Source organism: Orycteropus afer, unplaced genomic scaffold (genome assembly GCF_000298275.1).
Source record: "Orycteropus afer afer isolate SDZICR_OR568_19922 unplaced genomic scaffold, OryAfe1.0 scaffold00703, whole genome shotgun sequence".
Lineage (NCBI taxonomy): Eukaryota > Metazoa > Chordata > Mammalia > Tubulidentata > Orycteropodidae > Orycteropus > Orycteropus afer.
The window spans coordinates 412,578-434,610 of NW_006922290.1; the positions used below are offsets into that span (position 1 = coordinate 412,578).

Here is a 22,033-nt window from a genome sequence, read left to right on the forward strand (position 1 = left end):
ACCAAAAATAGCAAATAACAACTGACCATTAATACACAAGATGACATAACCCAGAAACCACAGCTATGGACATATCCAAAGTAAAATGAGCTTACAAGATACTGTAAACAGGGAACCAGAGACATCAGTTGGCAAGTGAGGACAACTACAAACAAAAAGAGGGAAAAAACTGTAGTCACAGAACTTCTAAATGATGAGGAAGTTAAGAGAATTGCAGGATACAATGGACTGTTCTAAACTTGGGGATAAATGTATAAATCATTGGGTAACCTCAAAGAAAAATGATAAACTTTCACATGGCAATAAAAAAGAGGACAAGCACAAATATTCAGCATATACTATTACAGCAGCAGCAAAGGAAATGATAACATGATTCATAAACATAATGAGCTCAGCACAGAAAATAATATGGAACAAAGAAACCAGGGACACCATAGAAAAACAAATACCAAAATGATAGCAACAAATTCATACCTGTCAATAATTACACTGAATATTAATGGATTAAATGTACCACTCAAGAGATGGAGGAGAGTTGCAGATTGGTAAGAAAACAAAACCCATCAATAATGCTGCCTACAAGAGACACACCTTAGAGATAAAGACAAAAATAGACTAAAAATCAAAGGTTGGAAAAAGATATATCAAGCAAATGGCAACTGTAAGAGAGTAGGAGTGGCAATATTAATTTCTGATCAAATTGACTTTAAAACATATACATATGATCTTATAATGGGAATAGCCACATCACAACTGCTTATAAACCACTCAGGATCGTGGACCGTCCAACTTGACACATAGCCCCAGCAATCACAATACCATTTGACAATGGAGGCAGAAATTGGAGTGATTTTATCTACAAACCAAGGATTGCTGGCAAACAGGAGAAGCTAAGAAGAGGCAAAGAAGAATTCTTCTGTGGAGTTCTTCAGAGGGAGCATGGTCCTACCACACCTTGATTTCAAATTCCTTGTCTGATGGGGGTGTGTGTGGAGTTTTCAGTGGTAAAATTCTCACCTTCCATGCAGGAGTCCCAGGTTCAAATCCCAGCCAGAGTATTGTGTACACAGCCACCATCCGTCAGTGAAAGCTTGCATTTTGCTATGATGCTGAACAGGTTTCAGAACTATTATTATTAGTCTGTAACTAAGAATAAATGCCTGACTAAGAAGAAGGGCCTATTGGTGGAATTCTAATAATCAGCCAGTGAAATGATCATAGTGATCTGATCCACAGCTGCAACAGGTCATGAGAATGGCAATGTTCAGAGGACATTGGGAGTTCTTTGGTAGAATTCTTGTCTTCCATGAAGGAAACTTGGGTTCAGCTCCTAGCCAACGCACCTCATGTGCAGCCGCCAACTATCAGTGGTGATTTGAATGTTTGCTGTGTCACTGACCAGGTTTCAGCAGAGTTTCCAGACAAAGTTGAGCTACAAAGAAATACCTGTCAATATATTTCTGAAAATCAGCCACTGAAAACTCTGTGGATCATAATGGTCTGAGCCACAACTGACTGTGGAGATGGCACAGGACCACAGAGCATTCTGTTGTGTGTGGGGTGACCATGAGTTGGGGCTAACTTAATGGCAAATAACAACAAGCCTCCAGAACTGTGTTAGAATAAATTGATCTCAATTTGTGGTAATTTATTAAGGTGGCCCTAGGAAACTAATACAAACACTAAAATCAGTTTTAGGCTGTGAATGCTAGTATCTTAATAGCAACTCTAATTCATGGTATTTTACAGCAGCCTCCACAATTAGTCTCTTACTGAGTACTTGACTCAATATGATTTTTTGCTTTACTTTTCATTATGGAAAATTTAAAAAATACTCAAATGTAAAGAGACTACATCTACTCCTCACTTACTAACTATATGTCTTTATCCGACATTTCACATTTACGATAATAGTAAATCTATCTACCTGTTTTGCTCTTCAGTGAGATACATCTGTAGTAACAGACACTGGCTGTCACAGTAAGATTATGTGTCAGCTTGTCTGTGTCATGGTTATCAGTGGTTTGGAAATTATGTAATGATGCAATTTTGCAGTTACATAGCCATGTAATTTGGCAGTTACATAATGATGTTGTCATGCTCCACTTTTGCATAATGCCAGTTTTTTACATAGTGACTTGGTCTTTAGAACCTAACTATGTTGATAATTGAGGTACAGTGAACTCACGTGTACCCGTCACCCAACTACAACTGTTATCCATATTTGGGTATTTGATCCATAACTCCTCCCATCCATCCCCAACCTCCCATTGTTTTATTTTGAAGTAATTAATACCTCATATCATTTTGTTCATGTATGTTTTAATATCAGCAAGACTTTTGAAATGACTTGACTCAAAACTCTATGGATCATAATGGTAACTTTTATATGATGATGATAAGTTGTTTCTTTTAAGCAGCTAACATTGTAATAAACCAACCAAAACACACTCACTGCTGTCAAGTTGATTCAACGCATAGTGACCCCTCCTTGGGTTTCCAAGGCAGTACCTCTACAGAAGTAGATTGCCCAACCTTCCTTCTGAGGAGTGGCTGGTGGGTTTGAACCACCAGCCTTCTGGTTAGCAGTCAAGTACCTTAGGCACTACACCACCAGAGTTCCTAGCATTGTAATAATTATGGCATAAATTAGATTTTGATGAGAACCAATTTTTTCCCACTGCATGTTTAGCACAGGAAACCAAATGTGTTTTTGACATAGTTATTGAGTTATGTAACTTCTTTTGTAACTTTAAGTAATTGTGTTCTTTCTTGCCCTCCTTTGTAATTACTTAAGCAGAAAAGGTGAAGTTACACCATTAATTGTTTAAGTGAAGTAAAATATTGTCAACTTGAAGAATCTCATAGATAATTAGGAAAGAAATGATTTCAGATTTTCATAAAATCTCAAATATCTAAGTTGAGTAACTGTGTAAGTAGCAATCTTACAAATAGTAGCAAGTTTGTTAGGTTTGATTTTTCACTGAATCATTGGAAGCTACACTGTGATACTCAAAGATGAGGCTGCACTTAAAGTAGGTTGTCATGCTTACGTATTACATATTACTACTTTTAACCAGCTGCTTTATGTAGCCCAAATGTATACTGAATAGTTATTTAACTGTGAAACTGTGTTGTCTCTTTAACTATTTCATCATTTGATCCTCCAGATCTAATACTTTGCTGAAAATAATATGAAGCACTTGAACTTGGAATAGTCATCTTTTTTTAAAACCTGTACATTTGGAAGAAAATGGTTATTTTGTTTAATATGTTTAATGTTCTTCTGTACTGCTTTTTTGTATTTTCTTAGTTCAGTTAATTGCAATTTTAATTTTGATAAAAAGGTCAGCTAAAATTTATTTAAAGAATCGTCATCCATTTTATTCTATAGAAATATTGTGATTTGATACTGGTATTTTCATAATCTTAAATATGCAGAAGAAAGATAAACTGAGAAATATCACACCAGGTAGGTAACTTTTTTTCATTTGGTATCAGTGTTTTATTCTTTAGTTTCTCTGATGTAATAGTAACTACTGACTTAGGCCAAGAGCCCTAGTGGCACAACAGTTAAGCACTTGGCTGCTTAACTGAAAGGTTGGTGGTTTGAACCCATCTAGAAGCTCTATAGGAGAAAGACCTGGGAATCTGCTCGCAGAAAGATTATACCCTACAAAACCTTGTGGAGCACTTCTCTGTCACATGAGGTCACTATGATTCAGAATCAACTCAGTGGTAACTAACAATAACAACAAACTTAACCTGAAAACCTAGCTGTTTTTCAATCTAAACTTCATTAGATGTATATTGTTCTATTTGTTTTTGGGCTGTGATAGACCATTGTTATTCTGTGAGTGGTCTAAAATAACAGATGGAAAGCAATAATTGCTAGCAGAAAAAAATAGGGCTTTTACATTAAAAGTGTGTTTCCAATTTTCTCAAGTTTTAGATCGATTTCTTTGTGTGTGTGGCAGACCTTTTTTTCATGTTCAAACAATTCATTGTGGGGAAGAATTTTCTTTTTTATTTCTCCCTGAATGATAAAATGATTGGAATTTTTATGGGTTTCCCTGGGAAAAGAAAAGCCTCTGATTCCTAAGCAACTTAGAAAGAGTTGTTATATTAAAGACAATTGGTGGATTTTATGAAAAGACTATGGTGAACTTCTTTGCACAGCTTAAAATTAGGTCTGTATTAGCAGAAGTAGCAATTTATTTCTTAAAAGGCAAATCTAATTTAATTGCTTATACCTAATTTTTTCCCTGTAGTGCTGGAACATGGATATGTGTCTTAGCATATGAAAAGCTCATATAAAATTACAATCTAAGAAATAACAGGTCTTTCATATATGCTGCTAACAATTTTGAACATTAATATATAATGCTATGATTTTCTTGTTAAACTAACTTAAAATTCTTTCTTTAAAGGCAAATCCTCCTCCAGTACTGGTCAACACAGATAGCTTGGAAACACCAACTTATGTAAGTTCCATTTCCTTCTCATATTTAAATAATTCTGCCTTTCCTATTCAGTTTTGACGCAAAACAAAGACCTGAATACAGATTTATTTTCTAGTTATAATGAAAAAAAAAACTATTACTAAGCCGTAGTTATTGTATTAAATGAAGCAATACTAACCATTTTGAAGAAAACATTTAATTGTCTTTTTTTAGTAAAGCAGAAATGTTGACATAGAAATTTATGATTTTATTTTGAAATAATGATGAGTAACTTCCACTGAAGAATATCTCTGATCAATAGTCATTTTATACAAATGCCATGTATTCAGAGAATCATTTTGGAAGTCTAAGGAACTAAATTTTTAGTAAGTAGTTTTGTGTGTATGATCATATACTAAGATAATTAGTTATAATTTTGTAGCTTTAGATTGATGGTAATTTTCTCTAAACTTACTTTGTTAAAAAGCCCTTTTTCCCTTAATGATGAATAACTAGAACAGAAGAATCTCAACTAACATTTTTTGTCCCAAATATAAGTATCTTTAGAGATGTTTAAGTAGAAGTAGTGCCCATACATTGCATTTTTTTTGGAGGGAAAAAAAAAAATCCATTGTATATAATTTTATAGACTAAAAATCCTTTCATCCAAATTTTAAATTACAGTTAATTTTCTATCTGTACTTTAAAAATTCTATTTGGCTTTATATTCTGTTTGCATTTACATGAATTAACTATTTGAGGATATTGTAAAACTTCAAATAAGACTCAATATCCTTATGCCAGTATCACATAGTTTTGATTGCTGTAGCTTTATAATATGTCCTCCAACTCTCTTGTTTTTTTTTTTCCAAGTTTATTTTGGCTCTTTTGGATCCTTTGCATTTCTATATGTATTTTAGAATCAGCTTGTCAATTTCTGCAAAAAAGGACATGTGAAATTTTTAATTGAATCTGTAGATAGTTTTGGGGAGTATTGCTATCATAACAATGTTTTGTATCTTCCAATCTGTGATTGTAGATATCTTTCCATTTATTTATGTCTTTTTTAATTTCTTCCAGCAATGTTTTACAGTTTTCAGTATACAGATCTTTTACTTCTTTAGTTAAATATATTCCTAAGTGTTTTATTCTTTTTTAATGCTATTGTAAATGGAATTGTTTTCTTAATTTTGTTTTTGATGTTTTTATTGCTAACACATGAAAATATAATTAATTTTTAGATATTGATCTTGTGTACTGCAGCCTTGCTGAACTCATTTATTCTAACAGCAGTGTGTATATATCATAATGAGTGTGTTTGTGTATGTGTTTATTCCTTTGGACTTGCTATATGCAAGATCATATCTCTTAATAGGGAGATAGTTTTTCTTTCCTTTCTTTTCAATCTGGATTCTTTCATCTTTTTCTTGCCTACTTACCTTGACTAGACTTCCAGTACGATGATTAATAGAAGTGGTAAGGGCAGACATTCTTGTCTTATTCCCAATCTTAGGGTGGAAACTTTCAGTACTTTACCATTAATGATCCATTGAACTCACTTGTAAGTATCAGCTGATGCTAAAATTCAGTGACATTAACTTTAATTTTCTCACTCTCTGTGTACTCCTGTTCTTAACTAATAATAATGTTGAAAGAAGAGGTGCATAAACCATAGCAAATACTCTGGAATACTTTACTAGCTACAGTTTGGAAAGGAAGTAAAACTATTGAAATAATTTCTTTTTGTCCCCTTGTCTTTATTTTCCTTAAGGCACACTGTGAAAAGTAACGGTTGGGAAAATGCATTCAGTCTGATTTTGGTAGCTTTCTTACATACTAAATGCTTCAGCTCTTCCATATGTAATATAATTGATAACTATGATATTTTAAAATCGACCTGAATGTCCATTCATTATTTAGGAAAAATTTTAAAGTTTCTACTTTGTATTTAGTTATCTTAATTTTTAATTGTTGTTGTTGTTATGTGCCATCGAGTCGTATCCGACTCATAGCGACCCCTCCTTGGGTTTCCAAGGCAGTATCACTACAGAAGTAGATTGCCCCATCTTCCTTCTGAGGAGTGGCTGGTGGGTTTGTACCGCCAGCCTTCTGGTTAGCAGTCAAGTGCCTTAGGCACTATGCTACCAGAGCTCCCAATTTTTAATTAGGAAGAACATTTTTTCTTCTCAGTGCATTTTTATTTTGGGATTCTTGCTTTGTGATGGTATAGACTTTGAGGTTTTGTAATTGCCTGAGTTTATGCATTAATATGAACCATGAGTCATGAATATTGACAGATAAAATCTTAAATTTTTATATATTACTCCATAGTTAGAACCAAAAACCAAACCAAGCTCACTGCCATCAAGTCAATTCCAACTCATAGTGACCCCCTTTGGGTTTCTGAGATGGAAAATCTTTAGGGAAATAGATTGCCATTCTTCTTTCTGCGGAGTGGCTGGTGGATTTGAACTGCCGGCCGTCTGGTTAGCAGTCAAATGCCTTAGGCAATCCACCATCAAAGCTCCTTATAGTTAGAACAGTATTACTGAATTGAACCTTAACAACTGGGAATTAGTAAATTAAGCTTCTGTTTTTCTTCCTTTGGGCAAATGTTATAACTTTTACATAATAGGATTTGTCATATATATATATATATTTATATTTATATTTATATATATTACTATTGAGTGATTAGAAAATTAAAGTGTCTGTGCCAATAAGGGACTGAAGATATTATATTATAAATTTTTCTGCTTCTTTATGACATATATGTACCCATAATTAAAGCAAAATTATATTAAAGAGAAATATATATACTTTAAAAGTTAAACAATGAATACTATTCTATTATACTAGCAACAAGCAGTTGGAAATGTGAGGCTATTAACTATGGCAACAAAAACACACACACCTGTGGCTTCCAGCCAAACAATAGACAGGTATATCAGTTGAGCATTTACCTGAGGTAGATACACTCCTTGGAGAGAATAAGCATGAGAGAAAGAAGGGCTGCTCAGGCACAGGGAGACAGCTCAGGGGGTAGGAGTGCACAGAGAGATGGACACAGGGAAGAGGTAACTATCGGGAGGATGTGGGAGAGGAGATGTTGCATTGTGCTAAATTGTCAATGTCATGAGACAAAGTGTATGTGAACTGCTGTATGGAAAGTATATTTGCTCTGTAAATTTTCACCCAAATCACAATTAAAAAAAAAAAGAATAATAATATATGTATAGAGTTAGTTGGAGGAAAACTATAGGTGGCATGAAAGAATACTCAAGTAAGTGAAGAGCATACCTTGTTGCTGAGTAGGACAATAACGTAAAGATCTTTATTTTCCTCAGACTAATTTATAAATCTGGTATAGTACCAATCACAGCCCCAAAAAAGATGTGTGTATGACTGCTTTGGAGGGGTAGGGTTGGAATTAATGAAAGCATTCATCTAGATTTGCACCATCCAATAGAGTATCTACTAATCACATGCTGCTGTTAAATTAAAATTAAATTAAATTTTAAAAATTAATTTTTCTGTTGCACTAGCTACATTTCAGATGCTGTATGTGGTTAGTAACTACTATATTGGACAGATAATAGAACATGTCTGTTGTTTCAGAAAGTTCGGTTGCACAGTGTTGATACAGAAAAGTAAACACTCAAGAACAGACAAAGTTGAAAATAAAAATGATCATGGGGGATTTCAGTATTAGAGAGTAAAACATTATTAAACATTCGTAATTAAATAATTACACATTATTTCTATTGTGGTTATATTATTTTGTGTAACAAACCACCCTGAAACGTCCTAGCTTAAAAGAACAGCAATTTATTATTTCTTGCAGTCACATTAAGCTCTAGGGTCATTTACTAAATACCTACCTTGTGAAAAGTTTTAGTAGTTTATATGCGTAGTTCAGTTAGATCAGTGGGGTACAACTTACTTTTGATGTGTGTTGTATACCCTGATTATTTTTCCTGTTCATGTTTATTATACTTTCGTTGTTCTTAGTTATATGGTTTTGTGGGTTTTTCCCCAGAAATATTAGGATTTTTTCCCCCATATTTTAAGAACTTGTCACCTACTCTTTAAATATCTTTAGAATCTGTTTTTTTTTTTTTTTTACCTTGGCTACTGACATAATTTCTTTATCCAAATTCTCTTCATTTCTGTTTTATTACAGCCATAGTTCTTTTTCTTGAAAACCTGATACTAAAAAAGTTTGCAGAATGCCCGATATTTTTAACTCCTTATGAAATCATTCAAGACTTTCCATAATCAGACCCCAATTCACAAATAATTTCTTCTCCACCTACCACCCTGTACACAAAATCCCATTTAGTTGCTAGGACTAAATTCAAACCCTACCAAATGTGAGCAATAACATTTCTCCAACTGCCAGGTGTTCTCAAGCACTACTGTGTTTTTTACACAGATAACATATACATTATATGGTGTTTTTTGGTTGTTTGCAAATAGCACAGTCCCTTGCCACATTAGATTTTTCTGCATGCTATGTACATTATATGCACATGCACATTATGTATGTGAACATACTATATGCAAAAAAATGGTATTCTATGTGAGTTGCTGTATGGAAAGTGAATTTGCTCTGTAAACTTTCACCCACATCACAATTTTTAAAACACAGTATTCTAAATCCACTCTCATATTTTCAAAGAGAAAAAATAACCATATATTTTGTCAGTATATTAATTTTATCTAAAGACTGAACTCTTACTCTTTTCTCTGTTCCCAACTTATCCTTCATCCTGTCTGTTAACTGAAAGTGATAAACCCTCCGGCCAAGCATTTCTTTCCTATTGGAATCCACATTTTATAAAGATATAAAGAATAAACTAAACAAACCAACCATTGTGCAATTTTGCTGGGAAAGATAATTATCTTTTAAAATACCACGTTACCATTGTTCTTTACACTGGTTCTTGTACTGTAATGTGTGTTTTTGGTAATGTATTCTCTGCCCTTAGAAGCCTGTTGTGAATGTGTTTAATGTTGTCATTGAATTCTTTATATATTTTTGGAATTCTCAAACAGTTTCAGGTTAATGAGGGTTTTGGAAAAAAGTCACTCTGTCCATATGAACTCTTTGTCACATTTCATTTTTTTTTGTTCCTTCAATCTCAGGATCTCTGGTATCATAGTGCCTAAGGCACTTGACTGCTAACCAGAAGGCTGGAGGTTCAAACCCACTAGCCACTCCTCGGATGGAAGGAAGGATGGGCAATCGTACTTCCGTAGTGGTACTGCCTCGGAAACCCAAGGAGGGGTCGCTATGAGTCAGGGCTGACTTGATGGCATATAACAACAACACAACATGCTACCTGGAAACCTCACCCAGATATCAATTTATCATGACTTGCTGTTACATTAAGCTCTAGGGTCATTTACTAAATACCTGTCTTGTGAAAAGTTTTAATAGTGAAAATCTTAAATTTCTAAAAGCAAAAACTATAAGGCCTTAGTCACAAAACTTGGGTACTAATACCAAAAGGGCCATATAAGCACAGTTATTTGAAAATATTTTCTAGAATAAAATTGCAGACTGTTTAGAAGTAAATAAATGAACAAAAAGGGAGGTCAGTATAGCAGTTATGGGATTCAATCAAAACCAGCTGCAAAGGAAAATTTATAAAGTTTGTTGTGTATTTTAAAAAACAGATAATAGTAAGCATAAATAAATAAATTAAGCATTTAATTCCAGAAACATTTTTTTTAAAAAAAGAATAAGGAATTGATAAAAGATAAAGCCACAACATAGAGTGGTCATTCTGCATATATATTATCAGTGTTGAAATGACCACTTTGTAAATGCAAAATAATGATGCAGATAATTTTTAGAATAAGAAAGGAAGTGTAGCTGAAGCTAGGGATTTTATTTTGCATAGAAATAATACTATTTAAAATATATGTAAATGCATTTATACTTTATCATTTTAAAACAAAAGGTTAAATCTCCTTAGGTGAGAAAGAAGAGGAAACAAAGTGGTAATAGTGTGTTGAAATCATGAAATCCATAATAACTAAGAATCCAGAAAAACAGCAAAGATGGATTTCTAAAGCCCTCAAGGAAAAAAAACTCCTGAGACCTGAACTGGACCTAAATTATTTTTAGGACCACTTTCCTACAGTATGGTGAAGCAAGCAAAGCAACTCACATGAAATTTATTATTTCTGTTGTGGTTATATTACTTTGTATAACAAACCACCCTGAAACGTCCTAGCTTAAAAGAACAGCAATTTATTATTTCTCATGATTTTCTGCATTAACTGCATGGTTCTTCTGCTTCAACTGGTAGTGGCTGAGGCACCAGAAAAGGCTGGAAAATCCCAAAAAACTCATTTATGTGGCTGGCTGCTCATTAGGAGCAAAACTGGGGCTTTTGTCTGAGATCTTTGATTCTACTTCATTTGAATCTCCCTGTAGGTTGTTTGAGCTTCCTCACATTATGGTGACTAAGCTCTAAAAAAGTGCATTCTAAGAGACAAGTGTAAATATGACAAGGCATCACATGACCAAACATCAAAAATCATATAGTATCGTGTGTATCACATTCTTTTTACCAAAGCTAGTTACAGGATCTGCTGAGATTTAAGGGAAGGGGAATAAACTCTACCTCTTGATGATGAGACCATTCATTCATACTGCAAAAGAACATGTTGGATGGAAGATGTAATGTACCTTTTGAAATCCAATTTATCACAACTTCACTTGATTTAGAGAGATTGAGTATTTTTGCCCAGCTTCATATCACTAGAAATGGTCAGACAGGATTTGAACCCAGGTTAATCTGATTCCAGTGAATTCTTACATTTTACTGTTGTTGTTGTTGTTGTTGTTATGTGCCATTGAGTCGGCCCCAACTCATAGTGACCCCTCCTTGGGTTTCCGAGGCGGTTATCACTACAGAAGTAGATTGCCTAACCTTCCTTCCGAGGAGTATCTAGTGGCCATCAATTTGAGAGTTATTTTTTCCAGAAGGGAATAGGGAATAAATTGGAGAGAATAAGAGTATTCTTTTTTTTTTTTTTTCCCCCATCCTTTCTCATGCTTTTCCTTTTATTTAGTTAAGACTGTAGGTAAGATTTGAGCAAGATCTTGAATAGTGGATCAGATTTGGACATGAAATTTCTAAGTGATATTTGTGATAGAGGCCACACTAAAGTTACACAGTTATGGAAATGAGAAACAGCAGCATATGTAAAGGGAAAAGAGCCAGTAATTCACATTGGATGGTATGTTAGGTGCATGAAGAAGTGAGATACGGATATTAGGAATGAAACTAAAGTGATAAATTGGAATTAGTTCATAGAGAGCATTATTACCAAGCCAAAAAGTTTTTTTTAAAAGAAGAATGCATGAGATTTTTGAAGGAGGTATGTTATATTAAACATAAGCTTCAAGAAGACAGATCTTTAAAACACATAGAATTATTTGGATGGTGGGGTAGATTGCATTGACAATAGTACAAGGGCTGTGAACCAAGGTAATAGAAATGAAAATGAAGAGAGAATGGTTTTCAGGAAAATTGGAAGTACAACATTCAAATCGGTAAAAATTTGCAATTGTTTAGATGTGTAGATGAAAGGAAAAAATTACAGTTCAATAATAAAAAAAACCTAAATGTACCTTCCTGTATTTAAAATTCCTGATGTGATGAATGTCAACTCATTGATCACTTTTGTCCTCTTCTACTCCTTGAAAAACTTTTGATTACTCTGAAACTAACTTTATAAAATCTTCCCTAAAATTATTAAAATGCATTTAGTCTCTAGATGGTGCAAGCAGTTAACCATTCAGCTACTAACTGAAAGGTTGAGAGATCAAACACGCCCAGAGGCACGGCAGAAAAAGGTTTGACAGTCTACTTCTGGAAGATCACAACCATTGAAAACCTTATAGAGCACAGTTATACTCTGAAACACATGGGGTCATCGTGAGTCAGAAACAACTCGATGACAACTGGTGGTTTTTTTTTTTTTTCTGTAATTTGATTACTGTCATAATTGTAATAAATCATGCAAAAATTGTCTAGTCATTTCATATTTTACATTCTGAATTTCTTCTTTCCCTCCACTAGGTTAATGGTACTGATGCAGATTATGAATATGAAGAAATTACACTTGAAAGGGTAAAAATTAATTACCTTTAATTTGCTATGGATAAATCTTGTTTTAAAGAACTCTTTAAATACACTGCTCTTTCCTATGGAATTCAAGGAAAATCATTCTATAAAACAATCATATAATAATGATTTCATTTTTAAATTCACAGATAATAAAATTAGCCATAATATTTTCAGAACATGTTAATTTTCTTAACCTTTTTTTAAAAAAAAATTGTAATAAACTTTTATTTTAAAATAGTTTTAGATTTACAGAAAAGTTACAAATATAGTAGAGTTCTCAGTTTACTCTGGACTCAGTTTCCCTTACTTTTAATGTCTTATATCATCACTGTATATCTAAAGCTCATTTATCGACTGTTTCATTATCCGACATTTCTTGCATTTACAACAGTGAAAAAATCTGCTGTCCAGCTGTTTTATGTGTTAACAATATACATCTTTCAGTAATGAGCACTGAAGATAGGTGCAAGGCAAGAGTAATGTCTGTATGTTTAAGACTAAAATCAGGGATAATTAGATTTGTTTATGTTTGAAGTCAGAATAGACCCTAGTAGGTTTTTCTACATATATGACAGATCTTTATTGCCTCTAACTTGAATTTTAAGTCACTGTTCAAGTGAGGTCGATGCCCGAATAACTTTCAAGTAAGTGCATTATTAGCATATTGTTACATATATTTTTAATAGGGTATTTTGTGACATCTGCTAAGCATTTTTATTTTACTCTTCATTCTTTCCCAGTGACTTACCACTTACTTTTATTTAGTCAGGACAATATTGCTATGAGTTTGAATCAACTCGATGCAATGGTGTTTATATAGATATATATATATATATCTATATAAATTTTTTTTTTTTTAACTCAATTGAAGAACTTAGATACCTGAGTAACTTGATGACCTCACGTAATTTGTTGGTACTATTATTGAGACTCCAGTAACTCTTAATCAGTTGATATTGAAAAAATATTCCTTAATTAAAATATGATTTCTGGAACCATGGTAGAATGTGTGTTTAGTTTATTTAATATTAACAGTTATGAGATAGGCCCAGATATAACCATTCTCTTGAGTTGCCTGAAAGTCAGAACATTCTTGCCAAAAAACGTTTTTTATATCATTAAGAAAAATTCTTCTTAAAGACTTTTTGTAACAGCAGAACCCTTTATTAAAAATAAATAAATAAATAAATTTAAATCCTGTATGTAAAACAAACAAAATGTAGAGCTACTCTGTCAAAATTTACTTTGCTACCAAGAAAACTCATCAGTTTTAAGTTCTCAGTTTAGGCTTATAGTAGTGAAAAATGATGACTTTTACTGTTCAAGTATATTGGCTAAACATGTCAAAGACAAATGATAGCTGTCATTTAGCAACTACAGTTTAGTTTTTTAAAATAGCTGATGGCAAAAGCAACCTTTTTTTGAAAGGCTGAAATAATACATGGGTTTTACCAACTGAGAAATAATAACAATAGACAAATCAGTATTCTTCTCTTAGGAGATATTTCTTACTAAACACAGGTTAGGTTGAATATAAAAGAAAGAAATTTGTAGTGGTAGCTCTCCAAAAGGGTGATTAATCAACAAACAGATTACACATACTTTGATGAAAGAACTATAGACTAAGAAAGAACCAGTGTACTAAGTACATTTTCTTCAGCCTCACCAACCTCAACTATAATGCCACTGAATTTTTTGTAGAGAAACAGACTTTTCTTACATAGGGGCATGTTCATTTCTTAATTTAAAATCTTCATATTTCTCACACTCATACCTTTGTCTGTATATTCCTGTGTTAATGTAGTTTCTAGGTCCTACAATGACAGAAACCTATTGATAAAGATAATTTCTATTAGGCTTTGGAATGTTGTATATTTAAAAAATATGTATGTGTATAATCCATACATTATTTTCATAATTATATACATTATTGAATTTAATCAATTTTTATCTGTTTACACCTAGTCTTAGAATTTTCTTTTCCTCTATCCCCAGGGGAATTCGGGGCTTGGTTTCAGCATTGCAGGAGGCACAGACAACCCACACATTGGAGATGACTCAAGTATTTTCATTACCAAAATTATTGCAGGAGGAGCAGCTGCTCAAGATGGAAGATTGCGGTATGTTTTGTACTTTTATGTTGTGATGCTGAATCCACTTTGTATGTTTTTCTTAAAGTAAATTGGATGAGGGATAAATGTAAGTAAGAAACATCATTACAGTTGTAACTAACATAGAGTAGATGGTCAACAACATTCAAATGAATGAATGGGATAATTGTGCCCTAAGCATGTTTCCCTCTTTTCTTTTAGGAATTCAACATTTTGAATCATTTTGATTGATAACTTAAATAATTGTTTGTGAGGAAATTTATAGAAATCATAGGATTCCATTCCTGTTTTAAAATGCATTCTCAAAATGTTTTCCATTTCTTTTCTGTATGAGAAACATTCATGTAACTTTAAAGATACAGAAGATCATGTATATCTGTTTTTATCTCATACCCCAAAGAATAAAATATACAAACTTAAATAAATTTTCTTAATTGAGTAGATAAAAATAGCAATTGCCTCTTGTTTAAATTTAGTTCCGTTTTGGAAGATGTCTTTAGAATACTTGGTTGTTTCCTTAGGCCATAGATTATGGTCCTTTTCCTTTTTCTTGTTTTTCATATATAAGACAGTCTAACCATTTTATGCCTAAGGATTGTTGCATGGTCTGTTAAGTCAGCATCTTTATTTTAAGGGTATTGGTGCCTTATGCAACTCTCCAGTTTCTAAACTTCTCATTGAATATGATAGGTACTATATTTGTTGTTGCTGTTGTTGTTGTTCTATGCTGTCGAGTCAGCCCCTACTCATAGCGACCCCTCCTTGGGTTTCTGAGGCAGTATCACTGCAGAAGTAGATTGCCCAACCTTCCTTCCAAGGAGTGGCTGGTGGGTTTGAACCGCCAGCTTTCTGGTTTGCCCAATGCCTTAGGCACTACGCTACCAGAGCTCCTGGTACCGTATTAACTATATTAAATTAGGGAGCTCTGGTAGTGTAGTGCCTAAGGCACTTGACTGCTAACCCGAAGGCTGGTGGTTCAAGCCCATCAGCCACTCCTTGGAAGGAAGATGGGGCAATCTACTTCCGTAGTGATACTGCCTCGGAAACCCAAGGAAGGGTTGCTGTGGGTCGGGTCTGACTCGATGGCACATAACTCGACGGCACATAGCAACAACAACATATTAAGTTAACTCATTGCCGTCGAGTCGGATTCAACTCATAGTGACCCCTCCTTGGGTTTCCAAGGCAGTGTCACTATGGAAGTAGATTGCCCAGTCTTCCTTGGAAAGGGTGGCTGGTGGGTTTAAACTGCCATCCTTCTAGTTAGCAGTCAAATGCCTTAGGCACTACGCCACCGGAGCTCCCATAATAAATTAGATGTGAGAATTAATCATTTGACCATTCATATAAATGTTGACATTAACATCCTATTTCTGTACCTGACTGTTTATTTGTGCCACTTATGTGAAAATTACTATGTTCTGTTTGTTTCACTGGAAAAACTTGGTACTAACTTCTTAGTTATTGTTGTCTGAATATAGGATTTCTTTGTTCCAAGGAAAATTAATTTGTATAGGAACTTATCAGGGTCAGTTTTAATATTTCGATTGTTTTCTTCCTCATCCCTGCCCAATTTGAGATGACTACCTTTTTCTTTTGTAGTGGAATAAAGACCATGCAGTAGAAACTGAGGCCAGATTTAGGGAGAATGGTAGAGCTAATCAGACTTTAAAAAAAAAAAAAAACTATGTCAAATTTAGATAAATTATTTACATAAGAAATCTTTGAGTTAAATGACCTAATTATTAACAGGTATAAATTTTAAGAAATAACTTTATTCTTTTAATTTTAGTATCTCGGGTAGAAAAGGCACCAGTTTTGCCATTTACTAACTCTGACCTTAAACTATTATTAAATGTATCTGAGTCTCAATTGTCTTAGCTTTAATAGCTCTATCACTTTTACCTAGATAGACTTGGAAAAGTTATTTGAACTCTTTGTGCCTCAGTCTCTCCGTCTGTAAAATGGGGTTAAAAATATGTATCTCCCTTAAAGGTTGTTGTTAGAGTTAAAACATCAAAAGATGTATGTAGCATAGGTTTAGTGTTAAATAAGGTGTTTGCTATTTTCATGAAATATCTTAATGCCTACTCATAATAGGCATGAAAAAGGCATACAAATGGTAACTTATTTACTTAAATACTGTTTACACTATTACTCTTGTTCCTTTTGCTGATCTCTGGGAAATGTTTGTATTTATTTATATTAGTATTTTATAAATTGGACTTTAATATGCAGTTTATTTATGTTTTCTGGAGTAAATAATTATTCTCTTCATATTAAAAATGATGATAAGAAAAATGGGCAAAGTAAAAAATCAGTTTCTAAAATTGTGTTTTTTACTATTTTTTTCCCCCTCAGGGTCAATGACTGTATATTACGAGTAAATGAAGTAGATGTTCGTGATGTCACACATAGCAAAGCAGTCGAAGCATTGAAGGAAGCAGGGTCTATTGTACGCTTGTATGTAAAAAGACGGAAACCGGTATCAGAAAAAATAATGGAAATAAAGCTCATTAAAGGTCCTAAAGGTATGTGATAACCAATTGTTAAATAAGAAGCCTCTGAGTTAAATGTAACTGTGAACTTATCTATGACACATGTTCTAAGATTGACAGTGCTATAATGTTCTACAGAATTTGTGTGAATATTTAGAATTTTTGTTATTTCTACTGAATTTTGCCTTAAGTAGAATTCCACAATATCTACATTCCTACCAAGATTCTTTTAAAAAGTCCTTTATGTTAGTCTATACATACTTCATGTATATTTTACTGCTGTGGTCGTATAGTAGCTTTATAATTTAAGAGTAAGTTCCATGTGATTTTTATATTTAAAATTTCTATAACATATCTTTAATAGATAGCTTTAAAAAGTAGAGAACAAAATCTCAACTTACTTATAAATCAGTTTGTCCCTGTCTGTATTAAATACTAGTATATGAAAGACTTTTAGCATTAAAAGAAATGAAATATTCTTGCCCTTGAACTTGAAGGCAAGTATAGTGTTATATTAACTTGTATTCATTCCTCTATAAAGTACATTAAATGCAGATACTAAGGCTAAGTTAAAAGAAGGTATAAATGGGTGTGTCATGAACAGTTTCTTCTGCATTGTAGACTGTTAAAATATGATTTCTGAGTTTTAACATGGTGATATTTAGAGTAAATAGAACTTTTGTGTCTAACATGGTGCTTCATGGAAGAGGTGGGATTTCAAGAGTTCAACAAATAAAGAACAGCTAGGAATTCATCTAGTATTAAACTGTGAGATTATGAACTATAAAAATTATTTAAATTTGTAAATTCATAGAATATTAGAAAAAGAACAAAGTGGTATACATCATTTCTAAAGCCTGTCAGTTCTGCACACCACTAATTAATAATTTCCTTGTTTTTTCCTCAGTTATTTTAATCTTATGATGGTATTAAAAGTATTGCTAAGAAGTACATTTTGATGGAACCAAAAGTAAAACATCATTTTTCATAATTTGACAGTGTCTCTTTGGACTAACAAACACATGCATCTATAAAGAGATTTTAAGGATCCCAGGAATTTATTTTTAAAAAAAGAAATCAATTTATAACTTTAGGAATGCCTATGTTTATAATTGTCCCCTAATTGCAGGATAGATACATAGGATTTTAAAAGTAGTTAGTAAGCTAGATCATTTCTATTTCTAGACACATTAATATGATGAAATTATAACTTCATTTTCACTCATTTTTTTCTGGGCTTTTAAGTTTACATTTATTGATAAGACTCTAAAACTAGTGTTTTCCAACCAGGTCTTGGGTTCAGCATTGCAGGAGGTGTTGGAAATCAGCATATTCCTGGGGATAATAGTATCTATGTAACCAAAATAATTGAAGGAGGTGCAGCACATAAAGATGGCAAACTTCAGATTGGAGATAAACTTTTAGCAGTAAGTAAAAAGAAGTCTATTGTTTTTCACACCATTTTGATGTCAGTTTCTTTCTGACAGACTTCTAAATTTCTACATACTTGAAAATGTTAAGTGTTAAACCTTGGCTTTAGTCAAAACCTGAAAAATGAATCTTAGTGTCTCTTTATTTGCCATTTCCATTTCTTCTAGCATTCCTCTCTTTTTCTTTTGGTCATTTTGCTTTTGGTTTGTTTTTTTCTTTACTACTACTTTTTGTTGTTATTGAAGTGCATGGTGATCAGATATACAGGATTTCTATCATAATCCTTAGGCTCATAACACACTGTCATTATTTGTTCATGTGTGACCTTTATTTGTTTTAATTTTATTTATTCTTTTATTTATACCATGAAAACTAGTAAACTTATTACCCAGCCCAAGAACTATAACATCAATAATTTATGTTCTCATTCTTTTGCCTTCAAAAATTTATTTAATCACATACATGTGTCTAAATATTTTTAGTATTACTTGTTTTGAAACTTGGTAAAAGGATATTGGGCTGTATTCAGTCTTTTAAATACTTATTTTTTTACTCAGTATCCTTTTTCTGAGACTTATCTGTACATTTACCTAGAGCTGAATGAAGTGCATTCATTTCACCTCTGTGGTAAATAAACCACAATTTATCCATTTTTCAGTCGATAATTGTTCAGTCAGAACATGAAGGAAAAATGAGCTAAGGTTTTATTGGGAGGTATGACCCCAGGAATTCAAGAGTGAGTGAAAATAGAAAGTGAAGCAGGGAGTAAGGGAAAGTCAATACAAGATTATATTTTCTGAGCTGGCTGTAGTTTCATAAGAAAATACAGCCAGTTGCTTATCATGTAGGGCAGTGTTCCAGACAGGTGATATAGAACCATTGTACTTTGGCTCTTGCCATCCAAGGCGGGGGAAAGAGAAGAATTTATCTACTGACCTCTTTTAGTCTGCTGTCTCTTGTTAATTAGAGTCTTCCCATGGGGGTTAACTGCCCCAAATCTGAGCAGCTGTTGGGGAAGCCAATTCCCTTACTCTGTAGCACAGCACTTCACTTGAACCCCAGAAGTAGTGAAAAGATTTAGTGTCTCGGTGATCTAGGTAGGTCACACATAAGCTCCTGAGATGCTATAGCTTGCACTATGTGGAGCATGTTCACCATGCCCAAGACCAGCCTTTACTCCACAAGAGCCTGAGAGAACTGATCATAATAGAAGACAAGGTAAATGCAGCAGTAACAGGGCTAGGGGGAAGATGGTCTCAAGTGAATCTGAGGAGGCACATAAACTGAGTGTGGTATAGTGGTGAGTTGGACAATTTCAACTTTTTTGTTATTATAAGTAATTTTGGGAAAAGCTACTACTGAGTGTTACAGTGATCCTGTGTAAGAGTTTCATTTGAAGATTTACCTAAGTGTGGAATTAACTGGATCGTAGAGTATACTATTAGTATCATTATAAATAACACCTAATTGTTTTCCACGGCACTTGTAAAAATTTACATATGAGCAATATGTAAAAGATTTCTTCGTTCCACATCCTTTTCATTACACCTATTATTGTAGCATGGAGGCAGACAGTATTGTTTTGAGTCACTGATGAAGAAGAGGAAGGAACAAAACTTGAATACTATCTCTAACTTACCCTCTCACCTGTTACCTGTCACTCTTTTCCCTGTGCTGCAACCCATACCTCCTCCCTTCAGTGTCACCTCCTATACACATGCACATACCAATTTAAAACACCTTTCTGTCTCCACTGGATTTCTCACTTTTTTAATTTCTTGGATGCTGTATTTTCCTTTATGGTTTCTTCATAATCAGTTTTGGTGCTAGAGAGCTGTAAACTGTGCTGATTTACCATCTTGGGAAGACTCTCATTCTCTCTTGAATCTACTCCATCAGGCTTTTGTTTCTATAATTCTATTGAAGTAATTTAGTTCTCATCCTCAATCTTAATTGACATATCCTGCATTTAATTCACTTTTCTTCTTGAAACACTATTCATTTTGCTTAGCAGCCACTCTCTATCTTGTGTTCATCTTATGTCACTGGCCATTCCTCACTCTTCTTTGCTGGTGCCTCTAAACATTACAGTGCTCCAGGACTCAATTCTTAACGGATTTTCTTTTTTCTCTCAGTACACTTTGTGTACATCAACTGTTTTTCAAACTATAGGCTAAGGCTTATTGATCCAAACCAAGTGCCACTGAATCAATTCTGACTCATAGCAACACTATAGGACAGAGCAGAACTTAGAAACTTAGAGTTTCTTAGGCTGTAAATCGTTTTGAAAGCAGACTGCCTTACCTTTCCCCTGCGGAGGGAACATCTAGTAGGTTTGAACCAGCAACCTTTTGGTAAGCAGCTGAATGCTTTAACCACTGTGTCACCCAAGTTCCTTAGACTCATCAAAAGGTGGTCAAATAACTTAGATAATTATTGTTTTATGAAACTTTAGTTTTACTTTTACACATACACACACATACAAACATTTTGTCTTGGGCTAGATACTAACTTCTAACAAGTGGTTCTTGTCAAAACATTTGAAAACCAGTATCCTAGAAGATCTCTAGTCTCCACTCGTAGTCTCAATAACCAAATCAAACGAAACCAACTGCCGTCGAGTCTATTCCAACTCATAACAACTCCCATTGTATTTCGGAGGCAGTAAATCTTTGTAGAAGTAGGTTGCCAGTCTTGCTTCCACAGAGTGGCTGGTAGGTTTGAACCACCAACATTCCGGTTAGCACTCAGATGCCTTACGCACTGTGCTTCCAGAGCCCCATATATCTCAATGGTCATCTCAAATTTAATTCATCCAAAAATGGACATCTTGTTTCCCACACCTGCCACCCACCCTCAGTACTGCTCCTTACAGTCTTCATGTCTCTTTGAATGGGAACTTTGTCCTTTCAGTTGCCCAGGTCCAGAACTTTGGGATCATTCTCTTTCATACTCCACACTGAATCCCTCAGCATATCTTGTTACTTCTTGTATCAGTTACCTAAGGTTGAATGAAAAAAACAAAAACTTTAGTGGCTAAAATAGCACCAATTATTTATTTGCTTAGAATTCTACAGTTTGCATAGGGCTTGGCAGGACAACTTGTCTCTTTTCCACATAGTATCAGCTGGGGTGGCTCAGCTAAGGCCAGAGGACCCACTTCCAAGTTGATTCAAACATATGGCTTGAAAAAATCTATAGTTTGATTATTAATAATAGAAGTAAAACTTAAATATAATAAATACACAAATTTAAAAATCACTCATCATTTTATACACTTTAAAAATTATAATATTCAGTGTTGGGAAGAGTCTAGGTCAATGAGAAAAAAAGCTACTGCTGTCAAGTCTATCCCAACTCTCATAGCGACCCCTCCTTGGGTTTCTGAGGTGGTATCTCTA

At 33.7% G+C, this 22,033-nt stretch overlaps 1 protein-coding gene across 1 annotated transcript in view; it reads left to right on the plus strand.

Annotated features, from left to right (window-relative positions):
- Window positions 1-22,033, plus strand: part of DLG1 (discs large MAGUK scaffold protein 1) — a 392,072-nt gene that overhangs the window by 229,515 nt on the left and 140,524 nt on the right. The window contains exons 6-10 of the mRNA XM_007957092.2: window positions 4,431-4,484; window positions 12,545-12,595; window positions 14,588-14,712; window positions 17,065-17,234; window positions 18,492-18,628. Coding sequence (XP_007955283.1) covers window positions 4,431-4,484; window positions 12,545-12,595; window positions 14,588-14,712; window positions 17,065-17,234; window positions 18,492-18,628 — 537 coding nt within the window. The remainder of the gene's footprint in view (window positions 1-4,430; window positions 4,485-12,544; window positions 12,596-14,587; window positions 14,713-17,064; window positions 17,235-18,491; window positions 18,629-22,033) is intronic.